This window comes from Delphinus delphis, chromosome 6 (assembly GCF_949987515.2).
Source record: "Delphinus delphis chromosome 6, mDelDel1.2, whole genome shotgun sequence".
Classification (NCBI taxonomy): Eukaryota; Metazoa; Chordata; class Mammalia; order Artiodactyla; family Delphinidae; genus Delphinus; species Delphinus delphis.
In genome coordinates, this window is record NC_082688.1 from 19462889 (window position 1) to 19486196 (window position 23308).

The window sequence follows — 23308 nt, forward strand, 5'->3', positions numbered from 1 at the left end:
GATATTCATTATAACACTAATGGCAGTGCCACTGGCCCCATTTTACAGGTAAGGGCACTCAGGTGCAAAAGCCCTCCATGACTTGCCCAAGGTCACACAGGCAACAAATTTCAGAGATGGGCTCTGAACCTGGAGATCAACTCTGTGCTCTAACGTCTTTCTAGCACAAACACCCCATGATTCTCCATTACCATGAGACAGACTCTTTGGAGGTTATAGCCAGGCTAAGATAAATACCTGTATCTCTCTTCTTCTCCTGAGGTTTTTGTGCTTTCTCTTTTTCTCGCCTCTCTCTTATCTCCCTGCACTTCCACCAATACTGTCTGCATTATCTACTAGTCATAGAGGCGAATGCGCTCCTTTTCTCTGCTGATACCATCCCCACTGATATTTCAGGGAAGAGGTAGGCTGTGGTACTGGAGCAGAAGTGATAACTCCAGTGGCTAACCTTCTTTCTTTAGGGATCCCAGAGCTGGGAGAGGCTCCCTAGGACACCCTACCCCAGATGGCTTTGAGTGTCCTCCTCCTTTGTCCAGACTGAGAGCCCTGGAGGTCCCCCACTCCTCTTCATCTCCATCTCTCTCAATGATATCTTTTTATTAACCCCCTGCTCATTCTCTCCACCATAGAATGTCAGCTTACCAACCAGGAGCCATTAGTGTGTGACTTGTTTTTAAACTCTGACATGCCCAGCCCACCTTGCAAGAAATGTGGTCTTTATGCCGCTCGCATAGGGTACCTTTTAGCGTCTTCAAACCAAACACCTGAGAGGCTGCACAGCACAGTGACTGAGTAAGAACTCTGGAGCCAGATGGCCTGGGTTCAAATCCCAACTCTTTCATCAGCTACCGCTGTAACCTTGGGGATAGTCATGTCCCTACATCTCGGTTTTCTGTCTGTTTTACCAGAATGATGATGATGGTTGTGGTAGTGGTGGTGGTAGTATCTCTCTTTACAGAATAATTGGGAGGCTGAGTGAGTTAAAATTTTTACAAATGTTTAAAACAGGGTCTGGCACTCAATAAACATTAGCTATATTTTTCTATATGTCCCATGGGAAATGCATCTCCAATGAAATTAACCTCTATTGTCTTCTCAGGATACATTCCAGTAGATAAGAGGGAAGGGGAGAAGCTCCAAATGACTATGAAATAGAAAAAGGATTTCAAAAAGTTCCATAGAAAAGAGGAGAAACTAACAACGTTAGGTGAACCTATGCGCTGCGTCGTGCTTTGACTTACTGCACAGGACGTGGTATTTACAGCTGTGCTCTGGAGACGCAGGGAAGGTTTAGAAGCTTCATTTTACAGATGAGCAGGGAAGCCATTTGCCATGGGTCTCTCAACTAGTAAAGGGACGTTCTGAGGTTGGAATAATGGTTTTCTGCCCAATATCCAGTGTGCAATTCGATATGTTGTCCCTTGGTTAAAGCAAAAGCACATGAGAAATAAACCACCAAAAATCCCGTTCAACACAAAGCACTTCTGAGTTGAATACAATTCACTCTTCTTCCCTCTGTCTTTTCAACTGCTCCAGTCCAAGTTTCCAGGAGTATCCACAGGAGAAGGACATTGATTTGCCAGAGTTGGGTAACAATAATGGACTATATTAAAAGTGGCTTTGGTGAAGACAGCCATGGGAAGCCTGCAGCGGACACAGGAGAATTCTGTTTTCCTTCTGAAGAGGGCAGTATGCAACCAAAGCCAGGTCTGCTCACGTACTCAGGGTTTCCTTCCAGGTCTTGAAGGCTGGAGGCAGTGCAGCCCTCAGAAGCGCAGGCATCTTGGGTTTCCAAGAGCTTATTTCTGAACGACAAACACATCTTCAGACATGGAATAGGATTCTTGAGGTTTGAGCACAGTTACACACTGCCTCGCATCCAAGGGTACCCAGTGCAAACTGATAACGAAGGAGGTCACGCAAGATGGCTGGAAGAAACCCCAATGAGTTCTTTTTCCATGTTCTTGCACTTGTCTGCCCCCCAAATTGGCCTCTATGACATTAAACAATAGCACAGCATCCCAGATGGTCTCTGATGTTTGCAGAAGGAAACGTTTCTTTTTCAACTAAGACCTGTGTTCAGCAGTAGCTTCTGCTGCCTAAAGCAAAACACCTTCTTGCAAATATCCTCTGCACAGAAATAAAACGTTGGGAATGGGGATCTTAGCTCCTGGGATGCATTTATCAACCCAACCACAATAATTATAATTAGAACACAAAGTAAGTGAAAGCTTAGCATGAAATACATTTGCAGAAAACCTGAACTGCATACAATGAAGCCCTGCCTGATGGCATTTTGAGGTTTGCCATTAATATATTTTGGGGTTGAGGGAGATTGCTTTTTTTCTTAAATACCTTTGGCTAGTTACGTCAAGGCTTCAATGGCAGTTAAGAGGGAGAAAGAAAGATAAACATCATTAACTGCTGTAACAGAGCTGTCAGATGCATGTCCAAGACACTGGCTGTTTAAGACACCCTCTCAAACATGTTCACTGGGCATTAATTTAATCAAGCTCTGTTTTAGGGAAATGAAGAAGAGAATTGACAATCTGGGGAGAATAATATAACTTCAATTCCTAGCCTCAGTTCTGGGAATGCACTAAGCTAACAGGGTACAAAATCCCTCCATGTTTCCCCATTGTCCAAAAAAGAAAATCCATTCCCTTCATTCAGGTGTCACCTCTTTGATTGATAAAGTCCTTACCATTTTCTCCTCCCATAAAGCTGGGCTGTCTCAGCCGTTACAACACTTATCATACTCGTTTTTACCTTAATTTATGTGGTCTTTCTTCCCTGCTAGACTAACTTCCTTGAGCTAAGAGATTTCATTTTTTTAATTGGGGTCTCCAACACTCAGCACAAGATCCAGGACAGAATAGGTGATTGGAAAATGGTGAATGCAGAGTGATCAAATAAGTAAATGAATGAAGCAATGCTCCATCCTTCTGGGTCCAGCTCAGACCTACTCCTTCAGGTGACACCCCATCTCTCCCTCTCCCAGATAGAAGTCAGGTGGTTCTAGAATGGCAATTCCAGAATATTTGTAGGGAAAATATGTCTTTCTATAGAAGATAGATTAGGAGAGACAATTCAGGTTGGAGGGGATGTGTGCGAGGTAGGGGTGTGTGTGTGTGTGTGTGTGTGTGTGTGGAGGTCACTACTGGGCTCCTTAGAAAGCCACCTCTGAATAAAAGCACAGGCTTCCCTTAGATTGTATTGGGGGGCGACGGGGATGAGAGTCTCTAAACCAGCCTTGGAGTATCTTCCCATTTGTCTTGGTATGGGAAGGCATAGAATACTTTTTTCCCAACCCACTTCATACACATTTTAAAAAAACGTTTATTTTGAAATAATTGCAGATTCACATGCAGTTGTGAGGAATAATACAGACATCCCATATACCCTTCACTCGGTTTCCGCCAGTGTTGACAAGATCACAACCCTGATCCTGACATTGATACAATCCACCCACCTTATTCCAATATCTCCAGTTTTCTATTTTATCTGCATGTGTGTGTGTTGTGTCCACTTTATATTTGTGAAAACGTTTTTCCCACCTACTGGAGATCGGGCAGGGGTCCAGTCTGATCTATCCCTGCACTGGAGTTGGCTCCTGCAGACACCAGTATATGCTTGAAGAGATCGGTTTCTTGCACACAGTAGGTGCCCAACAACCGTCCGCATAAACACAGGAACTTGAATGTTAGTGTGTGCAAAAAGGGACCGCGAGCTTTCAAGGTGAAAATTGAGCCTGAAGCATTTAGTATTTTAGGGTCAAAAAGTTGGTTAATCCCCGCCCCCCCCAGTTGTGAATTAGCTAGTTTGCTAGGTGCACCAAAGCGATCCTGACGAACAGGCTTCGATCGCGGAAAAGCAGTTTTTGAGGTCCAGCCCCCCCGGCCCGCGGCTGGAGAAGTGGGGGGACTCGCATTATCCTCCCACCCCTACCCGCACTTTCACCCCTTTCTTCCCTGGGGTTGGACTGTTTCACCCCGTCTCCAGGCAACCGCCAGGCGCGAAGCCGGACGTCATTTCCTGAAGAGCCCGCGGGGGGGAGGGGGCGGGAGAGGGGGAGGGGCAAGGGGGCGGGGCCAAGACTGGGCTGGCGAGAGCGACGGCGTCGGAACTCGCTGGAAGATCGGCCCCGGGGCTGCTCAACAGTTCTCAAAGTCCCGGCTCGCGGCCGCGCGGCTCCGTCTGCGCGCGGGGGTTCGGGGGGCGCAGGGGTCCCCGGGCTGCTGCCTCCCAGGGCTGCCCCGGACATGCCCCGCACCCCCTGCCGGACGCCCGTGCGGCTCCATCAGCTGCGATTCGGGGGGCTCTGGGACTAGAGCGCCCCCCACCCCAACTTATGACTTTGGGGTCCCCCAGCCCGAGAGGAACGGGCGGCCCGGCTGGGGGAGCCCCGGGCATGGTGTGACGGGGCGGTCAGCTTTGCTGGGCGCCCCCCCACCCCACTGCAGCCACCCGTCGTCTCTGTGCCCTCCAGAATGTAGCTGCTCTCTCCGTGTCCCCCCGGACTCCAGCCGCAGTAGCCGCGACCTCAGGGCTCCAGCCGCCAACTCCTTGTCCCTTGGAACCCCGCCGCCGTCTCCGCCTTGCCCGGACTTCAGCCGCTGTCTCCGCGTCCTCTGGACTCCAGCCTCCGTCTCTGCGCCCCGAGGACTCCAGTTTCGCGACCCCCTCCGTCTTCGCGCGCCCGGGACTCTAGCACTGGTCTCCGCTATACCCCCAGGATTCAGGCACTGTTTCCGTGCCCACCCCCCGCCCCGCCCAAGCCCAGACTCCGGCAGCCGTCTCTGCGTCTCCCAGGATCCAGCCCCTGTCTCGGCGTCCCCCCAGCTCCCAAACCCAGACTCCGGCTGCGATCTCCGCGCTCCCGGGGATCCAGCTGTCGCGCCAGTGCCAGCGAGTGCAGCGGCTGCCCCACCGCGCGCCCCGAGTCCGCCCGGCCCTCGGCGGGGAGATGAACGCGCAGCTGGACGGCCTGTCGGTGAGCTCGTCCTCCACCGGCTCGCTGGGCTCCGCGGCCGGGGCGGGCGGCGGCGGCGGGGGCGCGGGGCTGCGACTGCTGTCTGCCAACGTGCGCCAGCTGCACCAGGCGCTGACGGCGCTGCTGAGCGAGGCGGAGCGGGAGCAGTTCACGCACTGTCTGAACGCCTACCACGCGCGCCGCAACGTCTTCGACCTGGTGCGCACCCTGCGCGTGCTGCTGGACAGCCCGGTCAAGCGGCGTCTGCTGCCCATGCTGCGGCTGGTCATCCCGCGCTCTGACCAGCTGCTCTTCGACCAATACACTGCCGAGGGTCTCTACCTGCCCGCCACCTCCTCCTACAGGCAACCCACCTGGGGCGGCCCCGACGGCGCGGGGCCCGGGGAGGTGCGCCTAGTGAGCCTGCGGCGCGCCAAGGCCCACGAGGGCTTGGGCTTCAGCATCCGCGGGGGCTCGGAGCATGGCGTGGGCATCTATGTGTCGCTGGTGGAGCCAGGCTCTCTGGCCGAGAAGGAAGGGTTGCAAGTCGGGGACCAGATTCTGCGTGTCAACGACAAATCCCTGGCCCGGGTGACCCACGCTGAGGCCGTCAAGGTAGGGCTCTGGTTTGGGGGTGAGTACGGGACAGAGTGGCGAAGCTCCTCATATTGGCATTAAGTCCATGCTGTGTGTCCTTAGGCAAATCGCTTGACCTTTCTGGGTCCCGTTTTTCTTAAAAGTATTTCTTTAAAACAGGAACATCTAGTTTTTTGAGCAAATAGATGCCAGGCGCTTGGGATATAGTGGTGGGCAAAACGGACATGGACCCTGCCTTCATGGGGCATAAAGGCTAGTGCGTGGGAGACAGGCATTATCAAACATTTAGGCAAATGTGTGATTACAAAGTGCGAAAGAGGCTGTGGGTTCTTATGAGCATTGAAAGAGAGGTCTCTGCTTGGCATATAGTCAGTTATCAGTGGGTGACCTCCCCTTCTGCTGTTGTTATTCTCATTATTCTCTAGGCTTTTGCCCCTGAAAGAAAGTTCTGTTAGCTTCAGAGTGGTCCAGGGAGGCTGGTCTGGTGACCCACAGAGTTCTGGCCTGACCCTGCTGTTTATTGAACCAGGCCATGTATCTTGGGACACGTCACTTGCCCCCTCATAACCTCTGGTTCTCACTTGGACTGTAAGTGTCTCTAACCTTGTTGGGAAGGAGGCCTCTGCCTGAATGTCAAAAATCAATCCCCCACCCCCTTGAGAGTAGTTGTACTTTTTGTGTCTTGTTAATTGAGAAAAATAACCTCCTGACAACTAGCTCTTAGGGATTTAATCATGCTGTTTAAAGGAATGTACATGTTTGTTGGTCTCGTGCCCAGGGCTATTGCAGATCAACTGGAGTATGAGGTGGAGAGCGTTTGGTTTATGTGTGGATTCAGGGATCCCTTGCAGGGGTACACACACCACCACCACCACCACCACCACCACCACCACCACCACCACCACCTTTGTGTGCAAGAAGTGAAGGGTTCTGGGGAAAAGGAACAGTGACACAATCTGCTTCTGCAGGGAAATTGCTTCCCAGGGGATTGGGGCTGCCTGTGACCCAGCTTCTCACCACCCCAGCACCCGCCCCTGCCTCGGGTCCCCTCTATGCAGGTGTTTTGGACTCCAGCGGAGGGCCTGCAGGCTGCTGGGGAGCGTGTAGGCAGCAGAGGTCCCCAGGCTACTTCCTGTGTCTGTTAATGACCTGTGGCCAGGTGCATCTTGAACCCACTTCCTGACTCTTCACCTGGGGCACGACCATCCTCTGACCTTGGCTTCCCTCATTTGCTTCCTGATCTGTCTGCCCCTCAGGGAGGCCCCTGGGGATTTTAGAAACTTCTTCACTGCTTCTGAAAAAAGACGGATGAGTTTATATTGTTCAGGGGTGCAGCGGACGAAGCTCCTTGTGGGTTTCCTGGCATCCTTCTCTCTGTCTCCTCCCCCCAGCCAATCTCTTCCTGTTATCTGACATTCCACCTATTTATAAAGAAATAGTCCATTAGCCTTTGACCCGAAAAGGTCTGGAGTTCCCAGATGATCCATTTATACTTGAAAGATACTTGATCCAAATGGTCATTTATAAACGTGGATTCAATTTTCGTGGCAGTTTAAAAGGACTCAGGTAGCTTAATCATCACAAGGTGATAGACTTGGGAAAGGCCTCAGGTAACCTGGACTTTCAAAACACTGAGTCTCCCTTCAGTTCCCACCCCAGACTCTGCGGCACCTCTAAGGCTGGAGCTGCTCAGTTGTGAATTTCTGTTTGGCCCTCCCCCATCTCGTTGATGGCGCTCTGCATCTTCTCCCTGAACGTCCCTCGACTACCCCAAGGTGCTGCTACCCGGTGACTCAGAACAGCACCAGGCCTTCGCTCCTGTGTTTACTCCTGTTGCTTCCAGAGTCAGACCTGAACTCTCTTGGAACAGCTTTTGAAGCTGCCGAACTGCCCTTGCTTGGAGGGGGGGGGCGGGGGGGTGGGGTGGTGTTGATAGGAGAGAACTGCCCTTGGATGGGTGAGAGCCAGTGCGATCCCGGCAGCTCCTTACCCCTGTCACTTTTCCTGAGCAGGCTGAGGGAACACTTGCCTCTCGGGTGACCCTCTTCCTTCTGGCCAATGCCAGACACATAACTAGCCTGGAACACACCCCTTTGGACCCTCCAGAAGCAACAGGCACACGAGTGCCGCTTTGTGTCACCTTAACTCCGGGGAGAAAGGGGGACGGACTTTCCATGGATGGAATTTAAAACGCAGGAGGCGGAACCTCATCTCTGAGGCCTCAGGAGGGCCTGGGCTTGCAGGATGGGCGGGAGTTTCAGGGACAGTTTAGAACACTTGTAGCTGTTGACACATTTCCACAAAATTAAAGGTGTTAAGTCCCTTAACTGAAAGCCCAAAGAGGCCCCGGCTTCTCTACGAGATACAAACTGCCCTTAACCGGGATTTCTGCACTTCCAGCCCCTCTTTATAAGCTACGGTGCAGGGATTTTAACTTCAGATTTTATTCAAATGGCACCAGTGTTTCTGCTTCTGTCCTTCTTCTGTTCCAGGATATCACGTTGCATTTAGTAGGAGACGTGTTTTCTTTTTTCTTCTTCTTCAATTTTATTTGTTTATTTCATTTGTTTATTTTTTGCTTCCTCCCACAGTTTTATTGAAGTATAGCTGGCAAGTAAAAATTGTATGTATTTAAGGTATACAATGGGATATTTGATACACCTTTATATCGCAAAATGATTACCACAACTAAGCTAATTCACATACCATCACTTCACAGTTACTTTATTTTCATGATAAGAACACTTAACATGTACTCGCTTAGCAAATTTTAAGAATACAGTTCAGAATCATTAACTGTAGTCACCGTGCTGTGCATTAGATCCTTAGAACCTACTCATCTTATAACTGGAATTTTTACCAGTATCTCCCCTTTCCCCCACCCCCAAACCCTGGCAACCACTATGCTACTCTCTACTTTCATGAGGTCAACGTTTTTAGATTCCACTTATAAGTGAGATCATGCAGTATTTGTCCTTCTGCGTCTGGCTTCTTTTGCTTGGTATAATGTCCTCCAGGTTCATCTGTGTTGTCACAGATGGCAAGATTTGCTTTTTTAAATGGCTGAATAATATTCCATTGTATATAGATACGCGCCACCTTTACTTTCTCCCTTCATCTGTCAGTAGACACTTAGGTTGTTCCCATGTTTTGGGTATTGAGGAGATATGTTTTCAATCTTGAAATCTTTATTTTTCCTCTGCAGGTAGAAAGTGGGGAAAGATCCTCTGAGCTTCTCAAAGGAGAGATTAATTGTGTGTGCGTGTGTGTGTGTATAAAGAAAATTAAATTTTAGGAATCAAATTCCTTAAGAGTTGATGAATCAGAGAGGGTCACCTTCTCTCAGTGAACAGAGGAGATTGAGTATACAAGGGTTCTTCCACTTCTCTTCTGACAAATCAAGTATTCATTGTTAGGGCAAGTTCAGTGAGGATTTTATCCTCTGTCTGATGGGGCTCCCATCCCTCTCTTGAAGACTATTTGCTAAATCAGCAGGGACAGGTGCGGATAAGGCAAGCCATTTACTATTTGCATTATGTTGAAACGTTTGATTTTTGAAAAGTCTATCTTGAACGAACAGGAGCCAAGCTAATAATAATAACAAAGTAGATATTTCAAAGATTTTCAGCCAAAAATGCTTGATAAATTGGCCAGGAAGTCCACAGGCCAGGGATGTTGGACTGTGCTGCACATTTGTCGTGTGACCTTGGGCCAGTCACTGACTCTCCACGGGTCCTAGGGTGGATGAGCCAGGGCTGCCCAAGGTCCCTTCCAGTTCAGACAGTCTGTGATTTGCTCAGTATGTACTACACAGAGGCGTTTAGAATGTCTAATCCGGTGTTTTCTTGTTCTTTTGGAATTGATTTCGTTTATCGCAGAGTAAAGAAAGTTGGCTAACGATTGGGAGACAAGAATCTTGGCACTCTTGGGTAGCCTCCTACCAAATCAAGAAATTGATGGCTTATACACTGTGCTGACAAGAACTTGACTGCTGTCCCTCACCCCAAGAACACTAACCCTTGTGCCATTCCAGAGTACATGAGAACACGACAACAGGACTGTGGCATGCCCAGCACCACCCTGGGAGCATTCAAAATCAAATTCACTTTCTGAGTGAATTTGCTTTCTGAGTCCCTGATTCTTCCGGTAGCAGAATGCGGGGTATCCACGTGCCGCCGGGATGTGTGTGTATGGATGCGTGTGTTTCATCTCGATAAAAATTAAACGGCTTCATTACAGTCTCTGAATCCTCCCAGGTACATCCAAGGAGCATATTAGAATTTGAAACGTTCCAGAAGTTTAAAACAGTGGCTGGCCCTTTCATTTAATTAGAGTTATCACACCCTCCTTTCCTTTGCATAATAACCCGGGAAGAATCTTTCTGTATTAATATAAGTTATTGTATTTGGTCTGGCACATTCTAAATGACACATTTGTCATCTTCCCATTGTACATGGTTGGCTGAAGCCATTACAAATTATTACCACTTCCAACTTTGTGTCTGAAACACAGCTCCTCCTCCCCTGTCTCATTCCTGTCTTCCAATTTGGAAACCATGGGTAATGTGTTCGTGGGGACACACAGGCTTTCCTCTGGCTCCGCACTCATTCTTGGGTCCTCTGAGTCCTGCCAGCAATGACATGTTGAAAGCTCACTATTAATAAAACCTTTATTGAATAGATGTTTGGTTGCTGGGCCCAGAGCGTGATGCAGTACCTTGAGAGGGTGCATTTCTTTAATTTAGTCTTGTGTGTTTATCTGACTCAAGCAGATCCTCAAGGTTTTAGAAAATGATGGTGCCTTTCACCTGGTTATTTACGGTTCAAATCAAAGAAGCATTTTCTAGGGTGGAAGAGAATGCCTTTGTTTTTTTCAGGGTTGATATTTTTATCGTAGAAGATTCCTGCCTCCTGACTTTAAGCTGGACGGGAAGGAGGTGTAGAATCACTCCAGCGCTAGCTTCTTGTTTCTCCCCCTCCCCCTCCCGACAAACCCAGTTGTTTATTACCTGCCATAGATTCATCATTTAGATGGAGCTACAGAGATAAGTAGGATCCTTTAACCCCCGACCAATTGGATTTTGTGCGCGGTGCTGCTTCCCACCTCCGCCTTTCTTCAGCCAGTCTGTACGCACCTGTCAAGTGCACGCAGCCCCTTGCCTGCCTGTCGGCTCTGGTGCTTGCCGCACATGTGCATTTCCTCCTGAGTCATAATCCCGCCCCCCCCCCGCCCCCCTTCAAAGGGCTTTGCACTAAAGCAGGCGTTCCTGGGGATTAGGCTCCAACTGGCTTTCCAGCAAGGTTCTTTGATGACCTGGAAGGGCAGTGTTTGGTCTCCACGGCCTAGGGACCCCGGACTAGTGCCCAGCAAGAGAATCTGATTAGAAGGAATGACATTTCATGGCTAGAGGTAGCTGCAGGCTGCAATACAAATCTTTCAAAGCCGATTCTATTCCTTCCTTTTTTCTTTTTCTTTAAAAACCCCCAAGCAAGAATCTGATGTTAATGTTGAGCTCACACAGACTTCTGATTGCGCCCCAGGGCGGGGCCGCCTTTTCAAGATTCCTGTGCTGCAGACATTTCCATTGTACTTTTACAGCAGACCAGGTGGAAAGGGTGCAAAGAGCAAGAATCAGCCCCTCCATTTGCTTCCCATGCACTCGGGCATCAGCTGCAGGAGGCAGCACCATGGGGTCGGTGCACTTGTGTCTTAACCTTGCTTTCCGGAACACTGCTGGGAAGAGAGGAGGCTGACTTCGTGTGTGTCTACTGTATGCTGGGTGCTTTCTCCCCTCCAGGAAAGGCAGGGAGGTCAGGAGGGTTGTGCCCAAGGAGGTGAAATTGACTAGCCCAGGGTTACCTTTGGGATTAGGAGTTAAGTAGCCCTTTTGCCTTACCTCCCCGCCTGGAACCCAGCCCCAGGGTTATGTACCCGTCCTTCTGGACGGCAATGCCAGCCCCCTGCTGGAAGGCAGGCAGACGGCACATTTTGTGCCTGACATTCAGGGGGCCTTTTAAAAACTATCCAAAGGCTTCATTTTACCAAGTGGGGAGTCTGCTGCTTACATGTCGAGAGAAAGTGGCATCTTTCAGTCCAGCCTGTCGTCAGGCAGAGCCGTTTGTCCGCTGGTGCTCTACACAGCACTTACCACACCCAGGCCTGTGGCTTGTACTCGGAAATCAGAGATGACCAGTATACAGCCCGTGCCCTCAGGGAGTCACGAGGGGGGACCTGGATCCATCCATGGCCACAGGTCACCAAGTGTTGTTGTTTTTTGTTTTCTGAAATTTATTTATTTATGGCTGCATTGGGTCTTCGGTGCTGCGCGTGGGCTTTCTCTAGTTGCAGCAAGTGGGGGCTACTCTTCGTTGCGGTGCCCGGGCTTCTCATTGCAGTGGCTTCTCGTGTTGCGTAGCACGGGCTCTAGGTGCGCAAGATTCAGTAGTTGTGGTGCACGGGCTCAGTAGTTGTGGCTCGCAGGCTTAGTTGCTCCACGGCATATGGGATCTTCCTGGACCGGGGATTGAACCCGCGTCCCCTGCGTTGGCAGGCGGATTCCCAACCACTGCGCCACCAGAGAGGTCCCACCAAGTGTTTTAAGTGCTGTGACATCTGCATGCATCTGCATCCCTGCCACCCTCTCCAAAGCAGCATCGCCCCCACCCCCCAACTCCTCCATCCTTGTACCCTGCTTTAATTTCCTTCAGCACACTTGTTACTACCAGGACATTTTACTGTTTATCATCTGCCTTCCCCACTTCGAGTAAGCTCCATGAGAACTGAAATTTGACCTGCATTACTCACTGACACACCCCCAGCACCTCCACAGTGCCTGGCACACAGTAGGTGTTTTAATAAATAAATACTTGCTGAATGAATGGAATGATCTTACTCCCAATACAATGCTGGTGACTTCAGGATTCCTTGGTTCTTGAGTGGGATTGCTTAAGAAAGTCTGTGGGTTGCAGTGTACTGGGTGCTGGATAGAAAAATCAAGGAAAGCCATAGGCTCTACTGTGTGCTGTACCAGGAAGCTAGTTGTGTGGCTGTAGGCAGATCACGTGACATCTCTGAACCTCAGCTTCAGAACTGTGAAATGGGCAGAGCTACCTCCCACTTGCCTCCTTCCCAGGATGGCTGTAGGGATCAAATGTGTTAATAGGTATGAAAACCTACTGAATAGGAAACCCTCTAATACCATTTAAGTGAAAGACCTTAAACAAAAGTGTGGTCTGTGACGGTGGGCAATAGCTTTTTGTTTTTTTCTTTTTCTTTTTTCAATAAATTTATTTAGGGCTTCCCTGGTGGCGCAGTGGTTGGGAGTCCGCCTGCCGATGCGGGGGACACGGGTTCGTGCCCCGGTCCGGGAGAATCCCACGTGCCGTGGAGCGACTGGGCCTGTGAGCCACGGCTGCTGAGCCTGCGCGTCCGGAGCCTGTGCTCCGCGGCGGGAGGGGCCCCAACCGTGAGAGGCCCGTGTACCGCAAAAAAAAAATAATAATTTTTTAAAAATTAAAAAAAAAATTATTTACTTTTTATTTTTGGCTGCGTTGGGTCTTCGTTCCTGCACACAGGCTTTCTCTAGTTGTGGTGAGTGGGGGCTGCTCTTCGTTGTGGTGCGCAGGCTTCTGTTGTGGAGCACAGGCTCTAGGCGCACGGGCTTCAGTAGCTGTGGCACGTGGGCTCAGTAGTTGTGGCTCGTGGGCTCTGGAGCACAGGCTCAGTACTTGTGGCGCACGGGCTTAGTTGCTCCGCGGCATGTGGGATCTTCCCGGACCAGGGCTTGAACCCATGTCCCCTGCACTGGCAGGCAGATTCCTAACCACTGCGCCACCAGGGAAGCCCTGGGCAATAGCTTTTTCCAACTCTGCAGCCCAAATTGACCCTAAGAGACCCCTTCAGTTATTTCATTTGTCACTTTGCTTTTAATTTAAAAATCACATTCCCAGAAGCCTGTGTCTGAGATTCCAAAATAGAATCATTTATGCATTCTGCAGCAATCAATGAACCAATTTCGGGTGAGATGTATCTTCTGGCTTTTTATTATTAAAAAAAAAGAAGAAACACTTCAGGTTTCAAGAGACCTCAACATTTCAGGTGAAGGGCAAGTTCCTACTAATCACATGTATGTTTCAAAGCTGCTCTATCTGAGAATGCATAAACGTTTTTTTTTTCTTCCTTTCCAGTCCCAGCCCCTTTGCCTCTTCCCGCTCCGAGAATTTGTGTTCCTTCTGCTGAACTGGCTGTGGTACTGCTTCAGCTGGCAGCCAGTTTCATAGTTATTTTTCCCTTCTACCTGAGTTTTCATAGTATCAGCATCCTCTCAACTTTGAGTGCAAAGCAGATAGAGCAGAGCCTCCCATAAACAAGTCCCAGGCTGTCCTCTTCACAGTACTTTTAGGCTGCAGGCTACAGGGAAGAACATAGTAAAGTGACATCAAAAGTGTGTTTCCAGACACCCAGGTGTTGGGGCCTTAAAAGTGGTGATTCACAAATTAACAAGCCCCCCACCCCCAGACAAGTCTTAACCACTCTGAGGTTTGGGAAGCACATGTTTCTTTTGGATTCCACCCCTTCCCCCTTGCCTCCTTTCCTTGCCTCCACCCCCATTTATATCCACATAAAGACTTGATCAGAAAGGTAGATCGAGCCTGTCCCCATCCTTAGCTGTTTCGGAGCACAATTCCAGATGTGCAAGGTCAGCTGATATATTGGAAAATCAAGGGAAGGGAGGTCTGTACCCAAGAGGTAACTTTTGGAGATGGACCTGGGTTCATGTGACAGTGTACTTGGCGGGGACCTTGAGCAACTCCCTTTGCCTCTCTGTGACTCAGACTCCCACACTGGTGAGCCTGGTTCCCTGTCCTTACAAACAGGTCACTGACGCCGTTGCACATCAAAAGTTTGAGAAATAAGGATGTAGAGGTCCCACTGAAAGGATTGAAACGAAAAATGCTATCGACTGAATTTGCTTGGCTTTGAAAGTTTTCCGTTGTGCCTGTTGAAAAACAAAGAAAAATTCATTTGGAAGAAAACTCTGGAACTTGGGGCTTTCGTGATCCATTGTAGATGTTTGAATTGCACAGTCATTTACTAAATGTAATCCATATTCCCACATAGACAGAGTTTCTTTAAAAATGTAATTGCTCCTATCTGGATGTGGGCATCTGCATTTTCATTTTACAGCAGTAATCAAGCCCAGGGATTGAGTGGAATTTTATGCCCCGACCTCCCTTAAAAATGTCGGGAGGCAAGATAGGTGCATGGCCCAGAGGCCAGCGTGTGACAGCCTTGTCCCCCAATCAGCTGCATGCCCAACCTTGTTCCCCAGCATCCTTCCCTGTTGGGCGCCCCAGGGGTCCTGACGAGGAGGCCGAGGAGTTAGCTGTTTCCAGAACCCATTTAAGCGATTAATGCAGGTGAAAGTGGTTATTTGACAACACGGGCATCCACACCTTAAAAAAAAAAACCTGTAATTTACTTGAACCACTTCTGCAATGGTGTTCTAGGCTTCATTAAGAGGTTTCTGATTAAGAAAAGAAAAGAATAGAAAAGTGGTCCAGCTATCAGAAGTTAACCTCCCATGTAGGCAGGGAAGCTCCGCCCAGAAGTCCTTGGGGAGGGGTTTTCCTTCTGCCATTTCCATCCTCCTGGCCCCGGATGGAGGATGTGGTGTCCTCTGGTGTGTCTGGGCCCAGCATGACCTTTATGCTTTTCTTCATATCTCTTCCGCCTCCCTCTTCTTTCTTCTTGGGTTCCCCAAACCTCTCCCAGATTTTCCCCAACTCTCCTGAACCCTCTCCCGCTTCCAAGAGTCCTTCCAAATCCTGAGATTTTTAAGTCTGCTGGGCAGGTCAGGATGTTCAGAGCGCCCACAAATTCCTTCCCCTCTTCCCCCAAATGTCTGTCTCTTCACCCGTCTCCTAGCAGTGTGGTCACTGAACAGGATCTGTCCTCCCGTTAGTTTATTTATTTATTTTTATGTATAATTTCAGCTCTTCTCTAGTATTAACAACAACTTTATTTGCCCTGGCTCATCTCTGACCCTCTGATGGTACCTCTCCACTCACCTGCAAATCGTGGACATTTCCCAAGTTAGTAACTTGACCTGCCCCTCTTCTCCATGGTCCCCGTTGGGGGTTGCACCAGCGCCGGCGGGGTTAGACTCTCTGGGACTGACCTCTCCCCAGCGGGTCTCGGTGAGGTCTCACTCCTCCCGCACCATCGCCACTGCCGAACCTCAGAGGCCTCCTCGCTGTCTCCCGTCTTGCTCACCTGCCGCCCAGTCCATTCTGCACCCTGGAAGCAGGGTTAACTTTCTAAACTTGGGTCTGATCCAGCCATGACCTGCCTAGTGCCTCGCACTGGAGCTGGGAGCCTATGGGGCAGAGGCCGAGCTCCTCACCCTGATGTTCGGGCTGCCCATGATCCAGTCCCTTTTTACCCACAGACAGTCCTTTTCTCCGGCTGTTCCCAAGTGCAGTTCACAGTTGGCCAGACAAGCAACATGCGCCCTCCTCTGAAACAAGGCTTTGTTTCTCTCTACCCGTTGACATCCATGGCCCCAGGGCATCCTCCCAGCAGTCCTGCCGCCCACATGCAGCTGCCCCATCCGCGAGAAACCTTCCCTTCTCCCCTCCCCTTCCTCTGGGTAGTGGCCTCCTTCACTCTGTTGTGACACAGGGTATATACTTCCTAGTGTTTTCTTGTGTTGCTCTGTGGACAGTAATAACCTTTGTATATATAAATTCACTTAAACATCACAACAGCCCTGTCAGGTAGGTACCGTGTTTATTTGCTTCATTTTGCAAAACTACAAAGAATTTGTCACTTGCCTGTTGTCACAACGATGGAAAGTGGCAGAGTCAGGATTTAAACCCAGATTTTGTTGACTTGAGGGAATGTATCCATCACCCCAGCATCGGAAAGAGGCAACATCCTTCTGTGCTTGAACCTGGGCTCTAGAGCCAGACGCACACTCATAAATATGGCCACATGGAGGGTCTTTTGTGTGCCACCAGGAACTCTGCTCGGGCTTCACACACTGACTCTTCACACAGCCCCCGGGGAGAGGAAACTGAGCATCTGGGAGAGGAAGTGTCCTGCACGCAGATGGGAGGTCGCAGGACCCGATTTGAACCCAGGTCTTTCTGCCTCCAAAGCATTGCTCTTGGCCACAGCTCTCGACAGCTTCTGAGAAGCGGGGTGTAAGCCACGGTGCTGGCCAGACCTGGGGTTTAGTAAATGTATACTTCTTCCCCAATTTTTTCCATTTGGCAAGAAAAGCCATGAGGAACCAAACAACCCAGGCCACAGCCGCCCTCCCCCTTCCTGGGAAAGCTCTATGCATGTCATTGACTAAACCTTAGGGCACTCCTTGCCTCCTTTCCTTCTCCCCCTCTCTTATCTCTCTCACCATGCCCTGACCTTGGTCAGGATTTTATTTTGTGCAGTCTGTGGAAATTCCCTCACTAGATAACTGTGACCTCAACTCAACCCCCATTAGGATAAACCTGTGGCTTACGAAATCATCTCACTGGATGGTGGAGGCTTGAATCTGTCTTGCTGTCTGCTGTCTGGGCAGGATGAGGACAGTCTCCTCGGCCTTGTGTAAAAGACTGGTGGCCATTGCAGACTGGGTAAATCAAAGACCGTTTTATTCAGTTCATAGGAAACAGGAGTAGAGGAGTCTGTTTGGGCTTTTAAAAATAAAATGTGTGTGTGTGTGTGTGTGTGTGTGTGTGTGTGTGTGTTAATGACCTAAGAGATATGGCGTCAATTTAGAAAACTTAGAAACCCCAGAAAAACACAAAGGAAAAAATACCCCAGATCTTGATAATCTCCTCTACCCAGAAATTGTCACTGTGGACAATTTGATTCCTGTCTGTTCAGTTCCCTGTGTGCCTGTGTGTGTGAATTTGCACTGGGAACCCTCTATAAAACTGCCACTCTGAACATAGTCATGGATCCTGCCTCTTTCACCAGACAGTGTATATCAGGACTGTTTTCCCACCTTGATAAATGTTTCTCGAAAATGATTTTTAATGATTGCATAATATAACATAGCAACGGGGTTCATGGTTTATTTAACTAATTTCTTCTTGTTGGACTGTTTTTTTAAAAAAACATTATCCATATTTCTGCTTTAAACATCCTTGCACATTAATCTTTAAGCACATCTCTAATAATTCTTTGGACTGTCTCTCTAGAGGTGGCATTGGCTCAGGGGATAGGCAGATTTTTAAGGCTTGGGTAGATGTTGCCAAAGTGCTCTTGGGAAAGAGTTTGTTTTTATTACAGCCCCTTCGCCCAACATTAGCAGTGCATAAGACGCCTCATTTTTCCTCAGCCTTGCCAACACTGGATATTGTATTTCTTTTCCATTTTTGCCAATCTGATCGACAAAATGTATCCGACTCTGATTTGCATAATTTAAATAGTGAAGCTGAACTGCTTTGCGTGTTTATTGTTTGTATAGCTGTATATACATATATATGGTGTATAGAATATATCATATATTATAGACATATATAGATATATAATACATATATAAAACATTTATTTGGTGTATAGCTTTTTGATGTTCTTTGCCCATTAAATCACAAGAATTTGACATCTCCATGTCGTCAGATCTATCAGCCTTTTTCTTTATCATACCTCCTGGGTAGATTGTTAGGAGGTGGTTGATTCCTCCACCTTGAATTCAGATTCTTCAGTCTAAGGGTGAATTAAATTGGAAGCCCATCCCCGTGTTAACTGAAAATGCACAGAAAGTGATGACGGACAGCAATGTGGAGAGTCAGCAAGGAGAATACTCCCCATCCATGTATCCACTCGTGCACTGAGAAAATGATACTGATATAAACTGATTTACCTGATGGATGGATGCGCTATGGACATTAATTCTAGACAGCAAAGCAGTCCATTGCAAACCCATCGAGGCGCATCTGGTGATTATATTTATGACTCCTAGAATCTTGTTAGTTCCTCCTTAAAGGAAAAAAGAAAAGAAAAAAGAGACAAAATTTAAAAGAACATTTGTAAAGTAATTTACTTAAATTATAAGAGACTAAAAGCCAGGCTTAGTGGATAATTGAAGAATTGCATTAAAAAGGAATCAATATCTTTCTGGAATCGCTCTGTCCTCATCTTGTGAATTGTTTTGCAAAGGGAGGGTCACTCTGTCACTATCTTATAAATTTCTCATGACATTATCACCAAGGACAACATTTTTTTCCCTCTCTTTGATCCTTCATGTTTTTCCTTTTCACACAACCTTAGCTCACTAAGACATTTAGGGGCAAAGATACTGGAGAGCAGAGGTTTTGAAATTTCAGGTCCCCGTTCCAGCCTCTGGGATCCTGGCATTTCCAGCACTGGAGCAAAGGTTTCCTTCTGCATCTTCACACTGAGCCTTTGGAGAAGGTCAAACTCATAAAGAAAAGAGAATGAGGGGAATGCACAGTTGATTTTTGAAAATCTACTTAGTAAGTTCCCAATTAAAGGCAAGTTTAAACATCATTAAGAAAACTGAAAAGGAGAAACGATGCAGATATTCGCACCCTCCTTAACTAGTCATCACTTCTCTGCCATCTCCCCTGGCCTTTATCTCCATGTATTCACATTTCCTCAGTGGTTTAATTACCTTTCTCCTTTCATTTTTGCTTCATACGTCTGTGAAAAATACCTCTGCTTCCAACTGCGTATAGAAGATGTCTAATCCTTGAGATGTCCTTTAGCATTCATTCATCCACTGGACAGTTGTTTTACTGAGCACCTTCTATGTGACTGGTGTGATTTAACACCCTCTTTAAACTCTACATGTCCCATGTACTTATTTGTTAATATATTTGTAATTAATATTACTTCCTACTTCAAAAATAACTGAGTGACTTTACCTAAAAAGCATATTGTGAAAGAGGCACGTGAAAGAGGAATCAGAAACCATGTTGAAAAGTGTAGTGTGTGTGCGTGTGTGTGTGTGTGTGCGCGCGTGCGCGCACACTCACACGTGTTCACACACACAGGCATGTGTGAGGTGGTGCCTTTATAGGAATATTTCATATTCAAATGGAATTTTGAGCTTCCTAGCAACCAAGGTAAAAAGAGAAATTAATACTTTTTTTTAGATTCTATAGAGAACTCATTGGTACTTCAGGAAAGGTAAAATTCCTCATTGGCAGTCAATTTCAAGAGGAAGGAGGTCAATTTCAGGAGGAAGGCAATTTCAATTGCATTTTTCATTGTCTCTCATTTTATGTGGAATCACCCACAATCTCCTATCTTTCATATTTATTGATACATCTGTGACCAAACCAGAAGAATTTCCTGTCTTCTCTGTCTATTGAGAAAGATGAGGATAAAATAATCACTTATATAAGTGAGTATGCTGAGATATGTACTTTCAGGAACAGGGAGCAGCACGTGCAAATATCTTGGAGCACTTGATACTATAAGGAAGGCTAGGTGGCAGGGCAGGAGATAAGGCTGGCCGCGCAGCAGGGTCAGCTCTGCAGGCCTGAGAGGCACTGGGAGAGTTTGGAGCAGGGCAGAGAATAGTCCACTTGCATTTTAAAAGGGTGTCTGGACACCCTGCAGAGACTAATTTTGAAGGCTGAGAGAGGAGGCTGGAAAGCTGATGCAGTTAGGGGTCCCTGTAAGAGGTAATAATTAACACAGACAAAAATGTGGTACGGAGGAAGGAGCTCTGAAGACAGAGTGTTCATTAGGGCTTTACTTTCTCTTGACATTCAAATATGCCACAGGGGCAGAGAGTCCACACACCAATTTCTGTCCTCCCTTAAAGTGGGGCTAATGGGGAGGGTCTTCCCAGTGCCTATGGCTGCACCTGGGACCAGCTCAGGGTTCAAGAGTACAAGGCCTCTCATTTATTTACAGCCTGTAAGTCCACGCTCCCTTTTCAGATCCTCTCCTTGTCCATCTTGGGAGGCCAAGACGTGGGATTGCCCTTGTGTTATTTGAACCTTCTTGAACTACTGGTAAGAGATGCATGAGTTTGGAGAAGCCAAGATTCAAGTCCAAGCCCAGCCTCTTATCCTCTCTGTGACCTTACATAAGACACGTCAGCACCCAGATGTTCTTTCTTCATATGTGCGGTGGGAAGAATAAAACGCGTGGTCATTGCACTAATTTTGCTGTTGTCAATAATATTAACCACCATTTGCTGGGCACCTGCTATATGCCGTGCCCAGTGCAAGATGCTTTGTGTACATTATTGTCTGTCCTTGTTTTGTCCACACAGCTCCATAAGGGTAGGCATTAGTAGCCCCATTTAACAGGTGAGAAAGCTGAGGCTTGGAGGGCTTAAGGAACTCGCCTGAACTCTCATTGCTAGGAAGACGTGGAACTATGTCTGGGAATGGTTTTCTAGTGAGTATACCTTTTACTGAAAAATTCTCGAGGGGTCCTCCCCCTCAGCCACCTTTTTATTTTGATGCGTTATAATACTTTGGTCCCCAGAAGGGATTGGAAGATAGAGCCAAGATTTGCCTAAACGGGGAGATTTCTGCAGCCTGTGGAAGAAGGCATGAAAGAGGATGGATCCCTGCACCACAGTGAGCTCTGCTTCGGGAAAAGATCGCTGCACAGCCCTCACCCAGTCCCGTCCACAGCGCCCATAGATGGGGGGCATTCAGGCCTCCTATAGGTCCAGGTTTCACAGTGCTGCCCCCTGCAGGTAGTTATAGGAACTACACAGAGAGGGACAGGGTTGCATATGAAAAAAGACAGCCCACTGCCTCTGGGATTCCACTTTTCTCTGGTGTAGAGAATTAGATGCACGTGTGCACCAAGATGCACGTAAAAGTATGTTATCGCAGATTGCTCGTGCTGGCAAAAGTGAGAAGCAACATAAATGTCCAGCAGTAGGGGAGTGGGAATTCAGTGGTTGTGCATCTCTGCCAGGAAATGCCATGTAGTGTTGGAAGAGGTGATCTTTTGAGGAAAGAGCTTCAAAATATATTTTTTAGCTGAAAAAAAAAAGATATCAATGAAATCTTAAGTATGAGTCAACCTGTGTAAACCTCAGACGATAGTTTTGTGTGTGAACATCCACGTGTTTGTAAAATGCACACAAGAAGTCGGGAAGGACAGACACCAGAATGTAGCTGTGTGTGATTACCATGGATGGTGAATTGAGACTTCTACTCTGGGTTCTCTATAATAATAACACCTAACCCTTCTGTACCTCTTACCTATCTTCCAGGCACTAAACACTTTATGTATATTAACTAATTTAATCCTCACCACTGCCCTGTAAGATAATACTACTATTATCCTGTCTTATGCCTGGGAAACTGGGGTACAGACTGGCTAAGTAACTTGCCTGGGGTTGCCATCGGCGGGTAGCAGAGCCAGGATGGGAATCCTTGCAGCCCTGCTTCAGAGCTGCGGCTCTTAACCATTCCCTCTTCTGCTTCTGTCTCCGAATTCCACGTGTGTCTGAGGTGTGTATGCTCACGTGAGTGTGCAGAAGCATGGAATGGTGACCCAGGGCTGCCTGAGCCCCAGGCTAGTGGACTGCTCTTCCTGTGGCCTCATTTGAACAAATTCCTGGCGGCTGCCTGGCATCTCGAAAGCCCAGTGAATATCTTGAATGAATGAGCAAATGAATGAAATGAATGAATGGGAAAGTAAGTGAAGAAGGAACAGGGGGAGGGTATAAAGAAAACAGAACATGCATTGTGCCTTAAGGAACTTGTCTTGTAGTCTAAGAGACAGAATGTATGAAGGTGATGCAGAGGCTATAGTATAGATGGCAACAAAAACATACAAGTGCGCTGGGTGCTCTCTGAGAAGGGGAGTCACTCACTATCTAGGAAGGCTTCCTGGAGGTGGTGGGAAAGGGGCTGAGTGTCAAAGGCGGGGCTGATATGAGAAAGTGTGGATTAAAGGAAAGAAGGACGTTTCTGAAGAGGAGGAAAGTTGGGAGGGAGGGGCTAGAGTTGCTCATGTATTTGTATTCCTGTAGATGGGAGGTTTAGACAATTTCTAGGGCTTTTGTTTGGGAGAAGAAGCTGGCAGACTTAGGAAGGGAATTCATGTGCATTTAGTGCCTACTCTGTGCTATGTACTATATAGGTAGTTTACATTATCTTAATAATCCTTACAACAGTTGCATTTTAAATGCAGAAACAGGCACAGAGAGGTTAGGTTATTTGCTCTGTGCCACACAGCAGGTCAACCTCAGAGCCAGGATTGGTGCCCGGTGAGTCTGAACCCAAAGCCCAACTAGGCAAGGTGGGGTCAGGAAGAGCAGGGTAGCACATCCTTCCCTCTCTTCCCCATCACTAACCTGGGTCTTAGACCAGCTCCCCTTCCTGAGTTTGAGTGATCTGTTCCCCAGAAGAGAAAACCTTGCCCTGAAATAAGCTGGATGACTCACCATTATATGTCCTTACTCGAGACTTTTCTGAAACACTTCTTTTGTACCTGCCCCTCCAGACAATAGTCTAATGGTCTTGTGACCTTGTGCTTGCACTTTGGTGCATGTTTTCGAACACAGGAGCATGTGTGCATCTGCCGTACTAACACCCTGCCCCCCAGTCCCTTCACATTGTAGCTGTCTCCAGTCTATTTCTCAGTCCTCTGCTGAGCAGAGAATTCTATTGCCTGGACTGTGATTTTGGGGTGTCAGAGTCAGCTCTGAAGAGCTGAGTGAGGCAGATTTGCCTCCTGAGAGCATTAATCCAAGTAGCAAGTTATTAAGTTTGAAGACAT

The 23308-nt window shown here is 47.9% G+C and overlaps 1 protein-coding gene across 4 annotated transcripts in view; it reads left to right on the forward strand.

Moving 5' to 3' along the window:
- Nucleotides 1-4149: 4149 nt before the first annotated feature.
- The window catches only part of WHRN (whirlin), an 88467-nt gene continuing 69308 nt past the window's right edge, over nucleotides 4150-23308 (forward strand). For all 4 annotated transcript variants that reach the window (XM_060014264.1, XM_060014265.1, XM_060014266.1 and 1 more), the window contains exon 1: nucleotides 4150-5587. In XM_060014264.1, the coding sequence (XP_059870247.1) occupies nucleotides 4967-5587 (621 nt within the window). In that variant the 5' untranslated portion in view covers nucleotides 4150-4966. The remainder of the gene's footprint in view (nucleotides 5588-23308) is intronic.